The sequence below is a fragment of the Prionailurus viverrinus genome, chromosome D1, assembly GCF_022837055.1.
Source record: "Prionailurus viverrinus isolate Anna chromosome D1, UM_Priviv_1.0, whole genome shotgun sequence".
In the NCBI taxonomy this organism is placed as follows: Eukaryota; Metazoa; Chordata; class Mammalia; order Carnivora; family Felidae; genus Prionailurus; species Prionailurus viverrinus.
Genome location: NC_062570.1, coordinates 55150852 through 55174736, shown reverse-complemented (window position 1 = coordinate 55174736; position 23885 = coordinate 55150852). Strand labels below are relative to the sequence as shown.

Sequence of the window (23885 nt, the reverse complement as noted above, 5' to 3'; positions counted from 1 at the left end):
ATTTATGTAGGCGGGGGGGAGGTCTGGTTGCTGTGGCTAAGATTTCCAGTACTACGCTGAATAAAAGTGATGAGAGTTTTTTGCCTCTCATTTTTGCCAGTATAATGTTCACTGTGAGTTTTTCATAGATGGCCTTTATTATGTTGAGGTATGTTCCCTTTAAACCTACTTTGTTGAGGACTTTTATCATGAATGGATGTTGTACTCTGTCAAATGCTTTTATGCATCTATTAAAATGATATGGTTTTTACCCATTCTCTTGTTGATGTGACGTACCATGATGATTGATTTGCAAATACTGAACCACCCCTGCATACTAGGAATAAATCAGACTTGATTGTGGTGAGTGATTTTTTTAATGTATTATTGGATTCAGTTTGATAATATTTTGTTGAGGATTTTTATATCTATGTTCATCAGAGATCCTGGCCTATAGTTCTTCTTTTTTTTTTTTTTTTTTATAGTGTCTTTATCTGGTTTTGGTATGAGGGTAATGCTGGCCTCATACAATGAATTTGGAAGCTTTCCTTCCTCTTCTATTTTTTGGAATATTTTGAGAAGAATAGGTATTAAGTCTTCTTTAAACGTTTAGTAGAATTCACCTGTGAAGCTGTCCAGTTTTGGACTTTTGTTGTTGGAAAATTTTTGACTACTAATTCAATTTCATTGCAGGGAATTTGTTCAAATTTTCTATTTCTTCCTGCTTCAATTTTGGTAGGTTATATGTTTCTAGGAATTTATCCAATTTCTTCTAGGTTGTCCAATATGCTGGCATATAATTTTGTATTCTTTCATAATCCTTCATATTACTTTGGTGTCAGTTGTTATTTCTCCTCTTTAATTTCTGAATTTTGTTTATTCTTTTGTGTTTTTTTTTTTGATGAGTCTGAAAAACCTTTAGTTTTTCAATTTTGTTGATCTTTTCAAAGGACAAGCTCCTGGTTTCACTGATTTGTTCTATTGTTTTTTGGTTTCTATTTCAATTATTTCTGCTCTGATCTCTATTCTTTCCATCCTTCTACTGGTTTGGGGTCTTGTTCTTCTTTTTCTATTTCCTTTAGGTGTAAGGTTAGGTTGTTTATTGGAAATTGTTTTTGCTTCTGGAAGTAGGTTTGTATTGGTATAAACTTCCCTCTTAGAACTGCTTTTGCTGCATCCAAAGGTGTTGGACCATTGTGTTTTCATTTTAATTTGTTTCCACATATTTTTTCATTTCCTCTTTGATTTCTTTGTTGACCCATTTTTTACTAGCATGTTATTTAACCTCCATGTATTTGTGTTCATTCCAGATTTTTTTTTCTTGTGGTTGATTTCTAGTTTTTTAGTGTTGTGGTCAAAAGAGGCACAATATGACTTAGATCATTTTGAATTTGTTGGGGCTTGTTTTTTGGCCCAAAATGTGAACTATTCTGGAAAATGCTCCATATGCACTTGAGAAGAATGTGTATTCTACTATTCTGGGATAGAATGTTCTGAATATATCTGTTACATCTATCTGATCCAGTATATCATTCAAAGGCACTGTTTCTTTGTTAATTTTTTGTTTGGATGATCTATCCATTGATGCAAATAGGGTGTTAAAGTCCCCTACTATTATTGTATTATGATCAATTAGTTCCTTTATGTTTGTTATTAGTTGCTTTATGTATTTGGTTGCTTTCATGTTGAGTGCATAAATATTTATAATTGTTGTACCTTCTTACTGGATCATTCCCTTTATGATTATGTAGTGTTCTTCTTTCTCTCTTGTTATGGTCTTGTTTTAAAATCAGTTTTGTCTGTGGACACCTGGGTGGCTCAGTCGGTTAAGCATCCAACTTCAGCTCAGGTCACGATCTTGCATTCGTGAGTTCGAGCCCTGCGTCAGACTGTGTGCTGACAGCTCAGAGCCTGGAGCCTGCTTCAGATTCTGTGTCTCCCTCTCTATCTGCCCTCCCCTGCTCATGCTCTGTCTCCCTCTCTCTCTCTCAAAAATAAAATAAACATCAAAAAAAAATTTTTAATCAATTTGTCTGATATAAGTATTGTTACCTGGCTTTCTTTTCATTTCCATTTGCATGATAAATGCTTTTCCATCCCTTCACTTTCATTCTGCATGTGTCTTTAGGTCTGAAGTGAGTCTCTTATAGGCAGCATATAGATGGGTCTTGTGCTTTTATCTATTTTGTCACCCTATGTCTTTTGATTGGAGCATTTAGTCTATTTACATTCCAAGTAATTATTGATAGGTATGTACTTATTGATATTTTTTTAAGTTATATTTATTTATTTTGAGAAACAGAGAGACAGTGAGAGAGTATGGGTAGGTGCAGAGAGAGGGGGAGAGACAGAATCCCAAGCAGGCTCCCTGCTCAATTTGGAGCCTGACGCAGGGCTTGATTTCATGATTGTGAGATTTTGCCCTGAGCCAGTATCAAGAGTTGGATGCTTACCTGACTGAGCCACCCAGGCATCCCACTTACTGCTATTTTAAAATCTATTTTAACTTTTCTCTGTTATATTTGGGCAAAAAATTATTTGTATTTAGTGTCTTGTTCTCACTGACTCCACAGAATTCAGATACAATTACTTTTTATTGAGTCTCTACTTTCCATGGCACTGCAGTCATTTACAGAAGTTGAATAAAAATCTGTCCTCCTTTTCACTCAGATATAATTTAACAAACTGTGCAATCAGGGCCAAATCTAGAGGATCATATTTAAGACATTCCATTCAATCAGATATGAAAGTCCCCAGTCTCTGTTTAGGACATAGATGTAACTGATATTTGAAATCCATGCTCATAAGTCTTCCTAAGCAAAGTTGTATCTGTTGTCGCACACTGCCCCAGCATTACAGGTAGTAAAAAAGGTCACTGCCTAGCAGAAACAAAAGAGGAATTTGTCCACAGTTGTGGGCATACAGGTCAAAACTGGTAGAAATGAGTTTCTTATTTTATAAATAATAATGATGAAAAGAGCTCTAGAATGATAGGGACTATTACAGATAAAATTTTGGATTCTGTACATAATCTCCAGACAGAACTTAATTTGACAGACTTAGCTGTTAACACAATCTGGCTCTAGATTTGCTGATTATACAACAAGGATCCTTATGTGTGTTAAATGACCCTTCTTACTAAAGCTATGTAAATTAATAAAGCTAAATAACACAATAAAGCTAACAATAACACACTGAGCTCAGACTCCAAGTAATCTATAGATGTTAATTATGAATACAAAAAGAGACTGTTCAATTATTCGGACTAGAAACAAGGCAAAAAGTTGATTGCTGGACCATACAGTGTCACATTAGCACATTCTTTAACAAACCCATCTAAGGGTCAACAGATTCTTAGGGGAATGAATTTACCTTTGTTTGAATTACTATTTACTACTGATTAAGGCAACATTATGGAAAGTTAGATGTTAGCTTGTGGAAAACTGATAAAAATGTAAATGATTTTTGTCCAGTAGAGACACAAATGATTTTTTCTGGTAGAGAAGATAACTCCAAAGGCATAGTTTATTGTAACTTAGTTAATATACTAAGTTTATATCTAACTTAGCAATCTAATTTCAGCATTTCTTTGTTGCGCTGACTATATGCATGTTGGTTTGTCACTTCTCTTTTGAGTGGGTTTTGCCATCCTGCTTTGTTCTCTCATTTATGTGCTAAATAAAATTTACGCTCACTATCTAGTTGCATGAGAATTATATTTTTATCATTTTGAGAATTATACTTTCACAACAGGATATAAGAAAACTACAGAAATGTTGGTTTTTCTGGAGAAACAGGAACTCAGCTGAGCTTTCAGGAATAATTACCAGCACTTTTCTATTTTTATTTCATTATCGATCAGATTAACGATTTAATTTTCACCAAGAATCTAAAGAATAATAAATATGCTAACAAATAGTGATCAACTCACCACCATCATCTTTCCACAATTATACAAATCCAATGAAGAGTGACCTGAATAATCTTTACAAAGAAAACCAATCTCTTTGCTATGAAAAAGTATCCAAATATCCAAACCTTTTAAATCACATGCCAATACCACTTAAACCACCCCTGACTGCACAGCATGCAAGCAAAGAAAACATCACCATTAAATCTAAAAATAAAGCCCCCTAGATAACCATATTTGAACTCCAGGTTTCAGGATACTCCCCAGTAGCCACAGTAATAGTATAACTAAATAGTGTAAGCCTGCCACCTAAATATGCTAAAATAAAACTATCAATCCTAAAAAAAATCCACAAAAATGTATTACAATAACATATCCAACCCTACCACTGAAAATAAGTAAGAATTTATGAGCCATACATTATACATCAGAAACAGTATCAGCCTTTTCATCTGGAACACATTTGCCAAAACATTAACTATGGCTAACTAATCTAGTATATACATTCTAATGGAACATCTCTAGTTTGTATGTGTCTATTCGTGTATGATGAGACACACAAAGAGGCTACATACACACAAAAACCTGGAATATCAGAGTAATCTTATTATTTTCACAGATGGAAACAGTATTTATAGGCTATGTACCCCTATAAGAACAAGTTTTCTGACAAGATACAGTAATTACAAATCCACTTTCAGCTATCTCTTCTATTAACACTAGTTAATAGAATGAAATTGAAATGGGTAAGTCTATTTTTACATAATGCTTTACTTAACACCATTTTTACATGAAAAAGGATCCAGTAAATTGTCAAGATTAATATCAAATATAAGTAAAATTCCAGTCTACCCCAATACACAATTAAAAATACCTTAAGACTTATGTTCCTAATTATAATTACCTGATAAGAGAGTTATTACAACAGCTGACTCCATACCACACTATATCTGATGCTACAGATGCTAGCAATATGAATGCCTGCTCTCTGCCATGCTCAGATGTTTATTTTCAAAATCAAATTCTCAAAGGAATATATTTGATTGGTATAACTTAGGTTACATGGATTCCCTCTAGACATATTATTAGCTGAAAACTGTAAGCTGTTTTGTTTTCTTTAATATTTTTGAGAAGGCAGTTTGATCTTGACCATTTGCAAATCTGACCTTTTATTTTAGCTACTTTAAAATACTCAGGATAGGGGTGCCTGGGTGGCGCAGTCGGTTAAGCGTCCGACTTCAGCCAGGTCATGATCTCACGGTCCGTGAGTTCGAGCCCCGCGTCGGGCTCTAGGCTGATGGCTCAGAGCCTGGAGCCTGCTTCCGATTCTGTGTCTCCCTCTCTCTCTGCCCCTCCCCCGTTCATGCTCTGTCTCTCTGTATCCCAAAAATAAATAAACGTTGAAAAAAAAATTTTAAATACTCAGGATAATTCTAAACTCTCTAACTCTATAGTTATTTAAGCACTGCTATGATCTCCTCTCAGCATGTTTTCCAAGGTTCTTCTCCAAATCTATCTCCCATCTCCTCCCTACCTCCCTTCTCTCTTTCCTTCCCTCTATCTTTCTCTTCCTCTTTCATGCATGCACACATGCACACCATTTCCACTCTTGTTCCTGTATACTGTAATCTCTGAAACACACCATCATCATTGCCCATGGTTCCCACTAATAATGATCTTTCCTCTGATCAAATGATACCTTTGCATGAAGTATTCTTTAACTCTCTCCAGTGGAAGCATTCACTCTTGTCTCTAAACTACACTATATACAGCAACGCTTTATATTTTACCACACCTTCACTAGGCTATTTATCTCCTTCTTCAAGATTCCCCTAACTCCATCCCTCAAACTGAATTAGAAGTTGCTCTTGTGTGCTCCTAAGCAATCTGACTCTAGTTTAGTACTTATCACAGTGTACTGTAATTGTCTCTTCTAGCCTGTGAACTCCATTAGGGCTATGTATGTGTTTATTCGCCATTGTATCCCACATACCTAGTACCCAAAAGGTACACAATATTTATTGAATGGTAAAAAGGAGTCAAGCCCAAATATGTTTCCCAGTATGCCTCATCTATAATTGTGAGCTACTCAAAATGTCTAGGAAAATGCTATGTACAATGTAGACACACTGAAAGTTTATGAGATGCTTGGATAAAAAGGAATTAAATGACAAAAGTAAGTTGGCAAGTTCATCTTCAGAATTTTTAGTGAATATAGAAAGTAGCAGTCAGACTGACTGCATTTCTGGAAAAGCCTCCTGTCAATGCTACAGTTCTGCTACCAAACGGGGATGAAATCTTGTGTATGCTTGTCTTTATTTCTAGGAGAAGCATATGACTTCGTACAGTAGAGGGATTCAGTACAGGTTTGTTGAGCTGGGGAATGTGTCTTACCTGTGACTGTACAAACCATTTGCCTGCATTCAGAGTCGACAGGAAACTCCACAGGAAGAAGCTAGAATGTGTGATGGAGGCATTTGGCTGGACGTTCCTAATATTGGTTGTTCTTCTCAGGTCATTGTCATGCATGAGAAAAGGCACCTGATCATAACTGCGGGCAGAAGGGGAAAAGAAGAGGGAGATAGGCTGAACTCAGCCACCTTGGTAGACAGGGTTCTCAGAAAGCCCATCAATGTCATAAGTCTTAACTGGGGTTCCTTACTCCCTCCCAAATGAGGGTGCCTGGGTTCGTCAATTGGTTAAGCATCCAATTCTTGATCTCGGCTCTGGTCATGATCTCACAGTTCATGAAATCAAGACCCGCATCTAGCTCTGTGCTGACAGCACAGAGCTTGCTTAGGACTCTCTCTCTGCACCTTTCTGTCTGTCTGTCTGTCTGTCTGTCTCTCTCTCTCTCTCTCTCTCTCTCTCTCTCTCAAAATAAACCGCAAAAAATTTCTTTGAAAAAAAATCCTTCAAAAATGAAAGAAAAGAGGTTGCTGGGGAAATGGCAGAGTAGGAAGCACCAGGAATCTGTAGCTCCACCAACTACCAACAATTGTACTGGCAGACTCCGTCTAATGTAACTATTTTGGAACTCTGGAATAGACTAAAAGCTTACAACTTCCATAGGAAGGCTTGCACATAAATCAGGGTTAATTTTGGTCAATTTTAGGTCTTAGCCCAGTAGCAACTACCAATCCCCCACTCCAGCCACATGGCAAAAAACTGTAGATAGTTCTAAAGGTAGCTTTAACAACAGCTGGTGAGAGCCAGAGTGGCAAAAACAATCCTGTAATCCAAATATAGGGGATCTGTGTTCTGGTCACTGTTTGTTGCTTTTTGACACAGAAGGGTAGACAGAAAGTCAAGCAGCCATTGTTGTACCTACTCCCACTCTGGCAAAGTCCTCCCTTTCTGGCTAAAGTGACTGCCAGGAAATTTAAAGGACTAACACTCTTTTTACCCTCCTTCATTTTTCTCCTTTTCTCAAACATTAAAGGCTAGCATGTTTTAGGTATATGGTATAATATTCCACATCCTTTTGTTCTGTGAGTCCCTTGACTGATTTTTACAGAAATACTTATTTTTACTGCTTTTGTGTTTCCTATTGACTCTAATGGTCTTTCCTTTCCACTCAAAGAGTCCCCTTTAACATTTCTTATAGGGCTGGCATAGTGATCATGAACTCCTTTAGTTTTTGTTTGTCTGAGAAACTCTTTATCTCTCCTTCTACTCTGAATGATAGCCTTGCTGCATAGAGTACTTTTGGCTGTAGACTATTCCCCTTTGAATATATCATTCCACTCCCTTCTGGATTGCAAAGTTTTTGATGAAAAATCTGCTGATAGCCTTATAAGGTTTCTCTTGTGTCTTTTCTCTTGTTGCTTTTAAAGTCTTTTCTTTATCATTACTTTTTACCACTTTGATTACTATGTGTCTTGGTGTGGGCTTACTTTGGTTGATTTTGTTGGGGTATCTCTGTGCCTCTTGGATCTGGATAGCTGTTTCCTTCCCCAGATTGGGGAAGTTTTCAGCTCTTATTTCTTCAAATAAACTTTCTATCTCTCCTCTTTCTTCTCCTTCTGGGAAACCTATAATGTGAATGTTATTTTATGCTTGATGGAGTCACTGAGTTCCCTAAGTTTATTCTCCTTTTCATGATTCTTGTTTCTCATTCATTCAGCTTGATTACCTTCCATTACTCTGTCTTTGTCTTCTAGGTCATTAAGCCATTCCTCCACTTCTTTCAACCTGTTATTTATTCCATCAAGTGTATTTTTATTTATCATGTTCTTCACCTCTGAATGGTTCTTTATGTTTTCTATCTCTGTTTTAAGGGTCTCACTGATGACCTCCACTCTCTTCTGAAGTCCAGTGAGTATCTTTACGATCATTACTTCAAATTCTCTATTAGGCATGTTACTTATATCTGTTTCACTTAGGTCTCTTCCTGTGGTTTTATCCTGTTCATTTGTGACATATTCCTCTGTCTCCTCATTTTGCCTAGCTCTCTGTGTCTGTTTCTGTGTGTTAGGAAAGTCAGTTATGTCTCTTGCTCTTGAAAGTAGTGGGCAGGACGTACACTTTTAAGTAGGTGAATTTTGTCCAGTTTTTTTTTGGTTTTTTTTTTGTAATTCTTGGAAAAACTAATCTTAACTATAGAGAATCTGCTTACTCCATTTTATCTGGAACAGAAGTTCCAGTAGCTATACTCCCTCAGGTTCCCTTTCACCTCTTTAGGTAGTTAGCCACATTTTACTTCCTAGTAATTCTTGATATTACATTTTTACTGTTCAAGTTACTGGTGTGGTATTTGTGTCCTGACTGGACTCTGATATGCAATTTTTGGTAATGATAAATTTTAGGGTATGACCATAAATGTGGATGGTGCAGAGACAACAAGCAAAGAAACTGAGGGGTTGGAAGGATCATCTGCATCAATGTTGAAGTCACAGCAATAATAGAAGAGAGAAAGACAGTATGCCAGGAGCTCACTGGCTCAGCACCTTTACCACATTATGCCAGGGCCACCAGGCACTTCAACAAATGAACCCAGGGGCTCTGGTAGAATATCTATTTTTAACCCCCAGTCAAACATTCTGCATGAAACAGTTGTCATTGTTAGGTAACATTAAGAATGCCAGTCAGAGGTCAGGAAATCTAGTTTTAATTCTGGCTTTATCATTTACATTCTAGCCTTACAACCTTAATAACACACTTCCCTTATTTGAATCTAGGTTCAACCCACATTTCCTCATCTGTGAAACAGAATGTTAATTTCTCTTCTGTTTGCTCCACAGAAAGGCTGTAAAGGGAATTTGTATACACCACATTATCTAATATACCCATGGTACAGATGAAGCCTTTCTATTTCCAGTTGCCCAGGTACATAGGTTCTACAGCAAAGCATGTCTTTTTGTCCTCACCCCTACTCTGATCCATCTTCTTTTGCTTTCTCTTGGACACTGGTATAGTCTACTACCCTTTTCCCTGACAACTCTCCCTCATATGCTGCCAGATGAGTCTTTCTAAAACAATAATCTGTCCTCTAAAATCTACCATAGCTACCTATTACACATTTAGGGATCTCCACGATCCAGCCTTAGTGAGCCTTACAGCCATACCTCTTCCTCATATAGCCTCTCTTGTCCCCAGAACATATCACCTTTAGACTCCATACAGGTTAGCTTGCTAATCTGCAAACTTGTATTTCTCATTCAGATGCCTCTGAATACACTGTTTCCTCTACCTGGAATACCTTCTTTCCCCATATCTGATTGGTAAAATATTTTTCCCTCAAGACAACACAAACACAATTCTGAGGACACAGATCTTTTTCACACCATAGGTGGTGGGTGGCCTTTTCCTCCACTGAGGTTCCACTGCATTTGACTTATTCATCTCTGGAAGGAACTTACCACAAATGGTTTTACACTCTGGCTATTGTAAATATGCCACGTCTCCTTCACTGGATGGCAACATCTCTTAGGCATGGCTACCTCTTATTTGCCTCTTTCTAGCACTCAGAAGAAAGCCTAGAATATAGTAGGTGCCCAGGGAATGTTAAGAAGGTTGCTAAGAGAATGCATAGGGTTAAACTTTAGAATTCTTGACAATGAGGACGGTTTGAATTATGTACAGAGGCTATATAGCATGTATATGATTTATGAGACTATGTTGAGAATGCAGGGGTACAGATGTATGGTTCATAAGGAAGAAGTGGTTCGCATGTGTGCTATGTGCATATGTGCCAAATGAACACCAGGAGAAACTTCCCAAGGCTTGCCCTCTCTACATCTTGGGCCATACTGTTTGGCTTCTATGGCACTGGCCTTATCTCCTCCCCACCCCAGCCCCTGATTTCCTACCTTAATTGTACATCACTCTCCAGCCCATAGGCCCCTTGTTCAATAGCCTTCTCAAAGGACATCATGGTATTCTCAGGCCCCAACTGTGGAAGAAAAGAACATCAGCCCCTATAACTCAGAGTCTCTCTTCCCAACATTCCTTTATGGGTGTAATGAAAGTGCAGTAATGAAAGTGCTTTAGGAAGCTGAGTCTGGATCCCTTGGCAATTTTTTCAAAGACCCTGCCTTATATTCTCCTCTACTCAATCTGCTCATGTGAGGCAATGTCACTGGGAACAGCAGAGAAAACCCAAAAGTTAGCTGGCTGGGGTTCAAGTCCAACGTCTATAATTAACTCCTTTTCTTGTCATTTCAAGCCAACCCCTTTACCTCTGCAGGGATTCCTATGGTTCTGAGGTCCCATTCTCTCATCCACACACCCCATGCATACCTCTACTCACTATTCTCAGACTTACCATGGGCGCACCTCTATGTCCAAAGAAGTCTGGTTTGGGTCCCAATTTATCCTCCTCCTGAATGCAGGGAGAATGAATCCCCAATGGCACAATATACAGACATAAAAGGATAAGGAAAAAAGGCAATCCAATAGCCACCTGTAGAGCTGAAAAATTAGGAGAGAAGAGGTGAGAAGAAAGCAGACGAGGAATACAGAACTATCTCCAAGCAACTAACTATCCCAGGAGCAGTCAGTAAATAGCTAGTCTATTGGTTTCATAGACTCTGTGGACTGGCTGATTTACTCTCCATTTCTGTCACATCCTCACTAATTTTCAGTGATTTGAAGGTACAGGGATATCCAAATACAAGCATTGTTATTAAGAAAAGAAATCCTAGAACTGTACATTTACAAGGGAATGAACTGTGCAGGAGGTAGGATGAAGAGAGAATGTTAAGGGATACCTTCTCAAGAGGAAGAGCAGTTTGGCTGGTTCTGAGAGAGCCCTGAAGCTTGTAAAGATGGGCCTAAAGTGCCCATATTTAAGCCTGTGCAATATTAGTGGAAGGGGCACTAGCTGAATCTGAATTCAAAGCCAGACTCCACCACTTTGTAATTGCGTCACTAAGGACATGTTACTTAACCTCTCTGGGTCATCATTTTCTTCATCCTGAAAAATGGGGCTATCTTGCTAAAACATACCTCACAGAACTGATAGTACAATGATGAGTCATAACAGGTAATCAGTAAGTATTAGGCATTTGCTCTTCTGTTTCTCTCCCTCACCCCCCACCAAGCCTGTCCACAATACCTGTTACCGCTGGCCATTCCCCCAACACTTACTATTTTAGACTTCTGAAAATTTTACCAAGTTGCACATTTTTAAGTTACCACTTATGCTCCGGTCCTTGTAAATCTAGATCTCCAGCTCTAACCTCTCAACTTTGTGAGGATATTACATCCCTTGGCTGTTTCTCTGTCATACATCATCTTGTATCTTCTCATTCTAACTAAAATTTAGGAAATGAAAAAGAAGAGTTCATTATTACCCCCTTTAAGATCTTGCCCCAGACACATTTCCTAAAATCTACCACTTACTCATAAACACTTGTACAAGCACACAATGGCAAAGGATCAAGCCAGTCTTTCTTTTGCCTGCATCCTTCCACAAGTCAGGAAGTAAACACTCTTTGTTTAAACAATAGTAAAAAGAGAGATGTCCAGAAAAGAACCTAGTTTTTTTTAGTAAAGGTGCTGAAAGATAACTTCAGCTGAAAGATAACTTCAAAACCATTTAGTATAAGGCTGTGATTCTCTTTTGTTTCCATGATATCAGGGCAAAGAAAAGAATGGAGAAGAAATCAGTGGCAGAGGCAGACATTGCTGTTTCTGCTGTAAGTCCCCAGGTGTGACAGGGACTCATAGGAGACAGCTTTGAACGACTAGGATGGAACCAGGGGTATCTGGACCTATCATAAGTTCATTAGCCAAAACTAGTAATATGTGATACAAACAAAAGGAACCGTGACTTGTACCATCACTGGTCAAATTAAAATGTACCTCTATTCTCACCCCACCCTAAATCCATTATCAGACAATATGTAATAACATAGAGAAAATTCTTATTTTTCTAGAAGAAGAATCCCTCTTCATTATGAGACTTTTGGATTAGGGAAATGCTGAGAGGCCACATATGGTTGTGAATTCGATCATAAAGAGCACGTCCAAGTAACAAGCTAAATGAATTTCCAAGAGGTGTAGTGGTGGCTATCTACCAAGCTTGCATTTTGCTAAGTGGAGAATACAAGCTAACGTCTGAGCTGAAAGAATCAGGCAGGGTTCCGTCCACATGACATACCTTCTTCTTCCAAATGGATCAAGTAGAAGGCCACAGGCCAGGAAAGGATAACCATCACAGTTATGCCACTCAGGTGCATATAGGGAGCAAAGATCTGGGAGAAAGCCAAAAGTTAGGCTAAACACATCTAGACAGACAGTGCCAAACCTATAGGATGATGCTTACCTGCAGTGACAGCCCAGCTGTCAGCCACCTCTCTTGCCAGAGTTGGCATAAAATCCACAAAACAAATGAGCATAGCAGAATCATTAGCAGAATCAGGATCTGGGGAAACAGAAAGAATCTCCTGACTTCCAGACACTAAGACTGAATCAGAACTCTCCTTGGGAATTGTATGTGTGTCCCAACAATGTTAGGGACCTCATTCCTTCATCCTTTTAATCTGTCTTGCAAACCCCCAATATGGACTGGATCCACTCACTTACCTTCTTTGTATGCAAGTCTTTGCAGGACAGCATGGCTGGAAAAGAATTACTCAGCTATGTGGTTTGACACCTTTACTAATTTATCATCTCCAGCCTCAGCTGAGCCCTCAACATTGCTTGGCATCTCTCACTCAACTTCAGCAATGGCCATTACAAATGTTCACTACTTTTTTATATGACTCAATACAATCACAAGTAAACAATATATGTTTCCCCCAAAGGACTACAACATCAAAGCATCAAGGACAATACTTGTTTATGATTAAATCCTCACTGCCTTGCAGAGTGTTTGGCACATACTAAGCATCCAATAAGTATTCGTTGAACAAAGGGAAAAAAATCTTCCTGCAAGAACACTACATACTTTTACAGAGAAAGAAAACGTTGAGACCAAGAATACATAAACTTTAAGTTTTTCCCCTTTAAAAACAAATGTAGTTTTTCTACATCTGTGTTGCCCTCTAAAGAGTGTTTAGTTACTTCCTTTCCATTACCTATCTATATTAAAGTAATTGAACCCATAATTAAACCTTCTCATAAAATATATCCAGGCTTTGCTGGCTTAAATGGTTAATTGAACAAATATTTCCAATCTTTAACAAACCCTTCCAGAGAACAGAAAAGGAGGGAACACATTCTAACTTGTGTTGTATAGCCAACAAAACATTCACACCCAAAGTCATGAAGGACATTACAAAAAAGAAAAAGTACAAGCATACCTCAGACATATTCCAGACCACCACAATAAAGCAAGTATTACACTAAAGCAAGTCAGATGAATTTTTTGCTTTCCCAGTGCATATAAAAATTATGCTTACACTATACTGTAGTCTATTAAGTGTACAATAGCATTATGCCTAAAAACACAATGTATACACCTTAATTCAAAATTACTTTATTGCTAAAAATGTTAACCATCATCTGAGCTTTCAGTGAGTCATAATGTTTTTGCTGATGGAAGGTCTTGCCTCAATGTTGATGGCTGCTGACTCATCAGGGTGGTGGTTGCTGAAGGCTGGGGTAGCCGTGGCAATTTCTTAAAATAAGACTGCAATGGAGTTTGCTGCATACATTGACTCTTTCTTTCATGTACGATTTATCTGTAGCATGTGATGCTGTTTGACGGCATTTTACCCACAGTAAAACTTCTTTCAAAACTGGAGTCCATCCTCTCAAACCCTGCCACAGGTTTACCAACTAAGTTTATATAATATTCTAAGTCCTTTGCGTCATTTCAACAATCTTCACAGCATCTTCCCTAGGAGTAAATTCCATCTCAAGAAACCACATTCTTTGCTCATCCGTAAGAAGTAACTCCTTGGGGCTCCTGGGTGGCTCAGTCAACTAAGCGTCTGACTCTTGATTTCGGCTCAGGTCATGATCCCAGGGTTGTGAGACTGACGCCCACATTGGGCTCCACACTGGGCATGGAACCTGCTTGGGATATTCTTTCTCCCTCTGCCCCTTCCCCACTCACATACACACTCTCTCTCTTTTAAAAAAAAAAAAGTAATTTCTCACCCATTCAAGTTTTATCATGAAATTACAGCAATTCAGTCACATCCTCAAGCTCCACTTCTAATTCTGGTTCTCTTGCTATTTCTACCATGTCTGCAGTTACTCCCTCCACTTAAGTCTTAAATCCCTCAAAGTAATCCATGAGAGTTGGAATCCACTTCTTCCAAAGTCCTGTTCATGTTGAGATTTTGACCTCTTCCCATGAATCACAAATGTTCTTCAGGACATCTTGAATACTGAATCCTTCCAGAACGTTTTCAATTTACTTTGCCCAGATCCATCAGAGGAATCACTATCTGCAGCAGCTATAGCCTTATGAAATGTATTTCTTAAATAATAAGACTTGATAGTCAAAATGACTCCTTGATCCATGGGCTGCAGAATGGATGTTGGATTAGCAGGCACAAACACAACATTCATTTCATTGTACATCTCTATCAGAGCTTTTGGGTGACCAAGTGTTGTCAATGAGCAGTAATATTTTGAAGGAAAAATTTTTCTGAGCAGTTGGTCTCAACAGTGGGCTTAAAATATGCAGTACACCACATTGTAAACAGATGTGCTACCATTCAGGCTTTCTTGTTCCATTTATAGAGCAAAGGCAGAGGAGATTTAGCATAATTCCCCAGTACCCTAGGATTTCTGGAATGGTAAATGAGCACTGACTTCAACTTAAAGTCACCAGCCAAGAGAGTCAGCCTGTCTTTTCAAGTTTTGAAGCCAGGCACTGACTTCTCTCCAGCTGTGCAAGTCCTAGATGGCATCTCCTAATAAAAGGCTGTTTTGTCTATATTGAAAACCTCTTGTTAAATAACCTATTAACAAAACAGAAGCAAATCAACACAAACCTTCATGAATTATCTTAGCTATGTCTTCTGGGTAACTTGCTGCAGCTTCTACATCAGCACTTGCTGCATCACTTTGCACTTTTATGTTATGGAGACAGTTTGTTTCCCTAAACCTCATGAACCAACTTCTGTTAGCTTCAGACTTTTCTTCTGCAACTTCCTCACCTCTCTTCACCTTCGCAAAATTGAAGAGAGTTAGGGTCTTCCTCCTGGATTAGGCTTTGGCTTAAGGAAATGCTATAGCTGGTTTGATTTTCTATTCAGACCATTAAAACTTTCTTCATATCAGCAATAAGACTCTTTTGCTTTCTTATAATTCTTGTGTTTACCAGAATAGCACCTTTGCATTCATAGCATGGTTGTTTGGTGCAAGAGGCCTAGCTTTTGGCTTATCTCGGCTTTTAACATGCCTTCCTTACTGAGCTTAATCATTTCTAGCTTTTGATTTAACATGAGAGATGGGACTCTTCCTTTTACTGGAACACTTAGAGGCCATTGTAGGGCTATTAATCAGCCTAATTTCAATATTAAGTCTCTGGGAATAGGGAAGCTTGAGGAAAGGGAGACCAGAGTACAGCCAGTAGGTGGAGCAGTCAGAATACACACAGTTATCAATTAAGTTCACCATCGTATATAAGGGTATGGTTCATGGTGACCCAAAACATTTACAATAGTAACACAGAGATCACTGATCATAGAGCATCATAACAAATATAATAACAAATAAAAAGTTTGAAATATTTTAAGAATCACCAAAATGTGATACAGGACACAAAGTGAGTAACTGCTGTTGGAAAAATGGTGCCAGTGATGTGCTGGGCACAGGGTTGCCACAAACCTTCAATTTGTAAAAAAACAAGATCTGAAAACCGCAATAAAGTGAAGCACAGTAAAATAAGGTATGCCTGCATATGCCAATCTCCTATGTACATAGATGCAAAAGCCTTAAATAACCTATTAACAAAACAGAAGCATCCCAACATAAAGGTTTGTCAAAGGATTCAAAGGATACAGGCAATTATAAGGTACATATAAAACATATTCCCTTGGGGAAATGTGATCCTTTCAAATGCAGCTACTCGTAAAAATGTCTAAGGATGCATTCTGATTTTGAGGCTTAAAATGTGGAGTGTGTTTTTTTCATTGAAATAGTTGACACACAATGTTACATTAGTTTTGGGTGTACAACACAATGATTGAATAAGTCTCTCTATATATTATGTTATGCTCACCACAAGGAGAGCCACCATCTACCAACCACACAACACTATTACAGCACCACTGATTATATTCTCTATTCTGTACCACCTTTCATCTCTATGACTTATTCATTCCATAACTGGAAGTTAGACCTCCCACTCCATCCATCATTCCCCCTTTTTGCTTATCCCCTACTCCCTCCCCTCTGGCAACCACCAGTTTGTTCTCTGTGTTTATGGACCTGTTTCTGCTTTTTGTTTGTTCATTTGTTTTGTTTTTTAGAATCCACATACAAGTGAAATCATATGGTATTTATCTTCTCTACTTCATTTAGCATAATACCCTCTGGGTCCATCCATGTTGTTGAAATGGCAAGATCTCATTTTTTATGACTGCATAATATTCCATTATGTATGTATACTGCATCTTCTTATCCATTCATCTATCATCGATGGACACTCTGGCTGCTTCCATATCTTAGCTACTGTAAATAATGCTGCGGTAAACACAGGGGTGCATATATCTTCTGAAATTAGTGTTTTCATTTCCCCTGAGTGTAAGGTATGTTTTGAGCAAAGTTATATGAACACATTGCTTCAAAGAAGGAGCCTTTTTGGTTATGGGGCATCCTTATCTTATATCCCACTAATTATACAACTCCAGCCAGCCATGTCTCCCACATGTATATATAGCTATACATAGATACATACATAGATATGTATATATATCTATAAATTCCAGGATTATTTACAATAAGCAACCCTGATTTATATCTAGCAGTTATATTCCACCAGAAATTTTCATTGACAAGGACTCTGTATTGCCTTTTGGCTAACAAATATCCTTAGTGTGTTTATCAGGAGGTTGGGTTATTATTAAGTTTTGATCGAGGTCATTCATTCCTCCCTGAGAATCCCTGGGTAGAAGAGGAATAGGTTACAGGCTTAATGTTAACCCTTTCCTTCTGGGTTTACTCTGAGTATACTAAAACTGAAACTCCAAGCCCTACAGAATCTCCCTTGCTAATAGAAGTAGTCTCTCCTCCCAAGTCCGGTTTGAAGACACAACCAAGGTAGTTACCTGCCAAGAGGATGCCAACTCTTCTCATACCCCACTTCCATCACTTCTCATCTCCTACAGACTGATAACTGGAATTAGATCCCAGAGTCCAAAGGCTCTGTTAATTTATATTGACCAAAACCCCTATAGAATATTTATGGCACTGAATCCTAAGGGTGCTAGACATTTTAGATGAGGCTAAACTGATTGATAGGAGTGCACTTACCAGAGATTCTGAATTGAATACACTAGAATCCAGGTATTACACATCTCAAAGTGGTTCTAACTCTTTGGTTACCTAAAACCTTGGCTCATTAGTGGCCTATGCTTAATGAAATTGGGGTGCCAGCAGTTTCTTGCTGTAACATAGGAAGAAAAATCTAAAGATTTATTGAGAAAAGTTTGCTGGAATGCTATCACCTATGATCAGGTAACCCATTTCCCATATTTTATGGGAGGTCTCAGAGGACAGTGAAAAATACACTAATGAGGAAAGTGTCAGTATCCTTGAAAAGTACTATAGTGGCTAAATCTCTATGCCTGAATAAAGGTGAAAGATACTGCCATTGAAACTGGCTTCCTGATTTCCAAGGCAATAATGAGATCCTGCTGTGACAGAGGTCAAGTAGCAGCACTAACTGCCAGAAGCAAGGTAAGCCTGATTTCTAAAATAGGCACAAGCCTGGAATGGTAATCAGAATGGTTCACTCACAAGGATTCTTTTTTTAAAAATTTGAGAATAGCTGATACACAATATTAGTTTCAGGTGTACAACTTAGTGATTCAACAATTCTATTTTATGCTGGGCATACCACAAGTGTAACTACCGTCTGTCACCATGCAACACTATTAGAATACCACTATATTCCCCATGCTGTACCTTTTATTCCTGTGACTCATTCATTCCATAACTGGAAGCCTGTGTCTCCTGCTACCCTTCACCCATTTTGCCAAACTTCCCACTCCCCTCCCCTAAAACCGTCAGTTTGTTCTTTGCATTTATTGGACTGACTTTGTGTCTATTCATTAGTTTTCTTTTTTAGATTTCACATGATTCTTGGTAGTGACTAACTGATCATGGCATCCCAAATCCAAAACCGTTGGTGATCTCAATAAGGCCTATTTTTTCACTTCTCACTCTACATACTTTCCCCATAAGATCCTATGACTTCAATTTCGATCTTTTCTAGTAACTCTTAAATTTACATTTCCAGTTCATACTTCTCGTTTGAGTAAGAGGAAATTTAAGGGGATGACTCAGAGTTTGGTATGTTCCTAGGTTTAAGGGAAAACAATGAATGGTATCAAACCATGCCTGAAAAGACTATAAAAAAGCAAGAGGCTGTGGCTGGAGCTGCTCAAGCCCGTGGCAGAACAAAATGAGGGAGGCCAGTTGGAAATGAGCCACATGTCCACAGATGTTGGGGCAAAGATGCTACTTTTCTGTAGCCAGATATGATCCTCTGAGAGACATTCAGAAGTCAATTTTAAAGGGCTCCAAACTAAGGGAGGGTCAAAAAGACCTCAAGAGAGAAATTTCTGGGGATATTTCTGCACCAAGAAAGGTGCAGTCAAGTTCTCTGAAAATACACACAGGAAAAGCCCGTGGCATAAATAGCCGACAACTGTGCATTTACCTGGTCCTGACAGCATCAACTCCAGATGACCCTCTTGCCCATCCTTGTGCAACCACGTTCTTTTATCCTATCTCCTGTTTCCCTGGGCCCTATTCTGGTGAAAGAGAGGTAAAAGGACCGTCACACTCACTATCACTGCAGGCTTCCATGCCTGGTCAGGCCCAAAGAAGGAGAGGAAAAGTCTTATAATGTTGAAGTTTGGGTTATTACAATGAACAGAAATTTTTAATGACTGAAATAAGAATGTTTTTGTAACTTTCTAAAGGAATGAGAAAGTACTGGCCTAAGACATTTTTGGGATGGGAAGAGCAGAGTCACAGAGTGAGTTTAACAAGAAGTGGTGAGAAAACATAAAGTTTGAGTTCAGTTCCTTCAGTAAATCAGTTACATGTTAGAAATTGAATTATTTCAATTAAAACAGTGTAAATAGATCAGTTCTTTCTAACAGGAACGATGAAAGAAAAGGTGACTCTAATTCATGCTGAGTGCCTAAGAGGCACATTCAATCCTGGCCCAAAGTTTCCTACGAAGGTTCAGTGTCCTACCTTATGACACCAGTGCAGGTATAGTTCATACCCTTCCCAAACCAACAAAAATGCAAGTACCTGGAAAAGCAAAGAAGAAAAAGGAGGTTATTTTGAAATCAAGTTGCTGTCCAAAGCACTGTTCTGTAGTTCAAAATTCCTTTCAGAGTCTAGGATTACATTCACTTCTTGCTATACCTGCACTTGTCAGCCTCTGGTACTTTGTCATGCTGCCCCTCTGCCTGAAAAGCTCTCCCTCCCCATGCCACTGATGCTTCAAAGGCAATTCAAATGTCACCTTCTATTTACAATTTTCACCAGCAACCCCCAAAATTATTATTGCCTCTGGTATTTCATAACAATCACCACACTGATATCCTTCCTGAGTTCCTACCAATTTATTTTCCCTATGATGAACTGTACTCCTGGTATGACTTAGACCCACTTGTGACAAAAGAGAGGACAAGGGCCAGCCCTTCCATTGGTTATTTAAAAGCTCTTTCTTGGGGTGCCTGGGTGGTTCAATCAATTAAGCATCCGACTCTTGGTTTCAGCTCAGGTCATGATCTCATGGTTCATGTGATTGAGCCCTCATACAGTACACAGCCTGCCTGGGATTCTCTCTCTCTCCCTCTGTCTCTGCCCCTCCCCCACGCATGCACTCACTTGCTCTTCTCTCTCTCAAAATAAAAAAAAAAAACTTAAAAAATTTAAAAATAGAAAAACTTTTTCTTGAGAAATCAGTGCCATTGTTACAACTGTTAACCACTGTTGTTAACCATTGGTATTTATTCAATAAGTCTCGATTAGATTTGATTGTAAATCTAGCCAGTCACCAAGTCAGTATGGAGATGCAAACAAAATCAGAACCCTCAGATACTTAGGATATTAACAAGAGTTGGACTTTATAAAGCTCTTAACCTTTTATCAAAATAATTTTATGTATCTTATTTCATTTGTTCTTTATCCAGCCCCATAAAATGTCATTTTATTAAATATTATCATTCTCATTTGAAAGAAAAGAAATTGAGGCTCAAAGGGTATACAACTTGACCAAGGTTACAAAGTAACCTAACGACAGAAATAGAACTCAGGTTTTCCTCTTTGTTCATTGTTGTTGCTACTGCTTATATCCAAAAGGAGGGCAGAATAGAAAGTTTGTTGTAATATATTGCTTTATTAGACACTAGAACTCATTCCCACCTTAGAAGCTAATGAATGATACCATTCATTTCATGTTCACTGTGTATAAAAGCAATACAATTCAGTGGCCAGAGTTTGGCTCAGAGCACATCTTTCACCTGCATTTTCCCCATTAAAAAGAAAAGTTTCTATCCAACCTCTCTGCCTACAGCCACCCTCCACACCACAACTTCCAGGATGGTTTTCCTAAAATAGAAATCTGACTTATGCCAAATGGCTTAGTCTTACTTTCCAGACCTTCCAAAATCTGTCACAAGCCTATCTATCCTTTTAGCCTGGTTCCCAATTATTCTTCATTATGTTCTACATTCTAACAGAACTGACCTTTCCCTCTGATCTAGTCACACTCCATATTTTTGTCTTGCCAACTTTGTCTTGATGTTCCCACAGCCTGGAATGTTCTTCCCTGATCCCCATATACACATGTCCAAATCCAACATCCCATCAGTGACACCTCTTACAAGAAGTCTTACTTAATCTTCTTGGCTGCAAGTTGCCTCTTCCTTTTCAGAACCCATGCAGAACTTTTTTTAGGCCTAATGACAAATATAATGCTCTGCCTCTGTTAGCTACTTTTGTCTGTGACTTAGTTGCTCTACTAGAGTCTAAACTCATTAAGACATTACTATAACTTTACATCTCATACCAATCTCTTTGAAGTGCCCTACATGAAAATGGAAACTGCATATATTTTTTTGATCACTGCATACTCAGTACTTATCATTCATATAATGATTAACAAATTTGCTGAAAAATGCAAATGGCAATGCATTTGGGGGGTTGGGCTTTTCTATATCAGAAAGGAAATCAGGGCGCCTGGGTGGCTCGTTGGTTGGGATACCGACTTTGGCTCAGGTCATGATCTCACAGTTCGAAGTCTGTGGATTTGGGCCCCACATCAGGCTCTGTGCTGATAGCTCAGAGTCTGGACCCTGCTTCAGATTCTGTCTCCCTTTCTCTGCCCCTCCCCCACTCGCTCGTGCTTTCTCTCTCTCTCTCAAAATAATAAACATTAAAAAAATTAAGGAAAGGGAATTTTGGAATCAGAGAAAGATATGTATGTCCTATGTGTACGTGCACACTGGAAAACTCCCATTACCTGAAAGCTATCCTCCCATAAGCTTTCCACTTCTACAGACTTTTCTCTTACTTGGCCTGAATTTCTCATACCACACTACACCACTATGTCAGCAACAGAGACAGTCAATATTGCCAAAACACTTGCTAAAATGTACTCAGCCCCTGGACTAGAGGAATAGCATTTGGTATTTTTGTGTGTTTCAATTTTTTTTAAATTCCAGTTGGTTAACATACAGTGAAATATTGGTTTCAGGAGAATTCAGTGATTCATCACTTATATATAACACCCAGTGCTTATCATAACAAGCGCCCTCCTTAATGCCCATTACCTATCTAGCCCATCTCCCACCCCCATCCCTCCATCAACCCTCAGTTTATTCTCTATCTGTAAGAGTCTGTTAAGGTTTGTTTCCCTCTTTTTCTCCACACCCCATATGTTCATTGGTTTTATTTCTTAAATTCCACATATGCATGAAATCATATGGTATTTGTCTTTCCCTGACTTGACTTATTTTGCTTAGCATAATATATTCAAGCTACATCCACAACATTGCAAATTGCAAGATTTCATTCTTTTTGATGGTTGAGTAATATTCCATTGTAAATACACACACACACACACACACACACACACACACACACACACACACACACACCACATCTTCTTTATCCCCTCATCAGTCAACGGACATTTGGGTTCTCTCCACAGTTTGGCTAATATTGATAACGCAGCTATAAACATCGAGGTGCATGTACCTATTCAAATCTGATCTTTGTATCCTTTGGGAAAATACCTAATAGTGCAATTGCTGGATCTTAGGGTAGTTCTATTTTTCACTTTTTGAGGAACCTCCATATTGTTCTCCAGGGTGGCTATACCACTTTGCAATCCTACCAACAGTGCAAGAGCGTTCTCCTTTCTCTACATTCTTGCCAATACCTATTGTTTCTTGTGTTGTTAATTTTAGCAACTCTGACAGGTATGAGGTAGTATCTCACCATGGTTTTTGCTTTGTATTTCCCTGATGATGAGTGATGTTGAGCATCTTTTCATGTGTCTGTCAGACACCTGGATATCTTGTTTGGACAAGTGTCTATTCATGTCTCCTGCATATTTCTTAACTGAATTATTTGCATTTTGGGTGTTGTCTTTGATAATTTCTTTATATGATTTGGATACTAACCCTTTATCAGATATGGCATTTGCAAATATCTTCTTCCATTCCATAGGCTGCCTTTTAGTTTTGTTGATGGTTTCCTTCGCTGTGCAGAAGCTTTTTATCTTGATGAGGTCCCAAAAGTTCATTTTTGCTTTTGTTTCCTTTGCCCTAACATGTCTAGTAAGAAGCTGCTCTGACTGAGGTCGAGAGGTTGTTGCCTGTGTCCTTCTCTAGGATTCTGATGGTTTCCTGTCTCACATTTAGGTCTTTCATCCATTTTGACTTTATTTTTGTGTATGGTATAAGAAAGAGGTCCAGTTTCATTCTTCTGCATGTTGCTGTCCAGTTTTCCCAACACCATTTGCTGAAGAAACTGTCTTTTTTCCATTGGATATTCTTTCCTGCTTTGTTGAAGATGAGTTGACCACAGAGTTGTGGGTCCATTTCCGAATTTCCTATTTTGTTCCATTGATATGTGTCTGTTTTTGTGCCAAGTACCATACTGTCTTGATGACTACAGCTTTATAATATAGTTTGAAATCCAGAATCATGGAGCCACCAGTTGGGTTTTTTGTTTTCAGGATTGCTTTGCTATTCAGGGTCTTTTGTGGTTCCATACAAATTTTAGGATTGTCCCACCTCTGTGAAAAATGGTGGTGGTATTTTGATAAGGATTGCATTGAATGTGTAGATTGCTTTGGGTAGTATAGAAATTTTAACAATGTTTGTTCTTCCAA

The 23885-nt window shown here is 38.4% G+C and overlaps 1 protein-coding gene across 5 annotated transcripts in view; it reads right to left on the bottom strand.

Moving 5' to 3' along the window:
* GDPD4 (glycerophosphodiester phosphodiesterase domain containing 4) overlaps positions 1 to 23885 on the bottom strand; it is a 184080-nt gene that overhangs the window by 108529 nt on the left and 51666 nt on the right. For 3 of the 5 annotated variants that reach the window (XM_047878460.1, XM_047878458.1, XM_047878461.1), the window contains exons 5-11: positions 19727 to 19786; positions 12660 to 12758; positions 12495 to 12588; positions 11572 to 11646; positions 10656 to 10801; positions 10201 to 10283; positions 6284 to 6440 (exon numbers count right to left, since the gene is read on the bottom strand). In XM_047878460.1, the coding sequence (XP_047734416.1) occupies positions 6284 to 6440; positions 10201 to 10283; positions 10656 to 10801; positions 11572 to 11646; positions 12495 to 12588; positions 12660 to 12758; positions 19727 to 19786 (714 nt within the window). The remainder of the gene's footprint in view (positions 1 to 6283; positions 6441 to 10200; positions 10284 to 10655; positions 10802 to 11571; positions 11647 to 12494; positions 12589 to 12659; positions 12759 to 19726; positions 19787 to 23885) is intronic. The other 2 variants (XM_047878459.1, XM_047878462.1) reach the window with 2 other exon arrangements.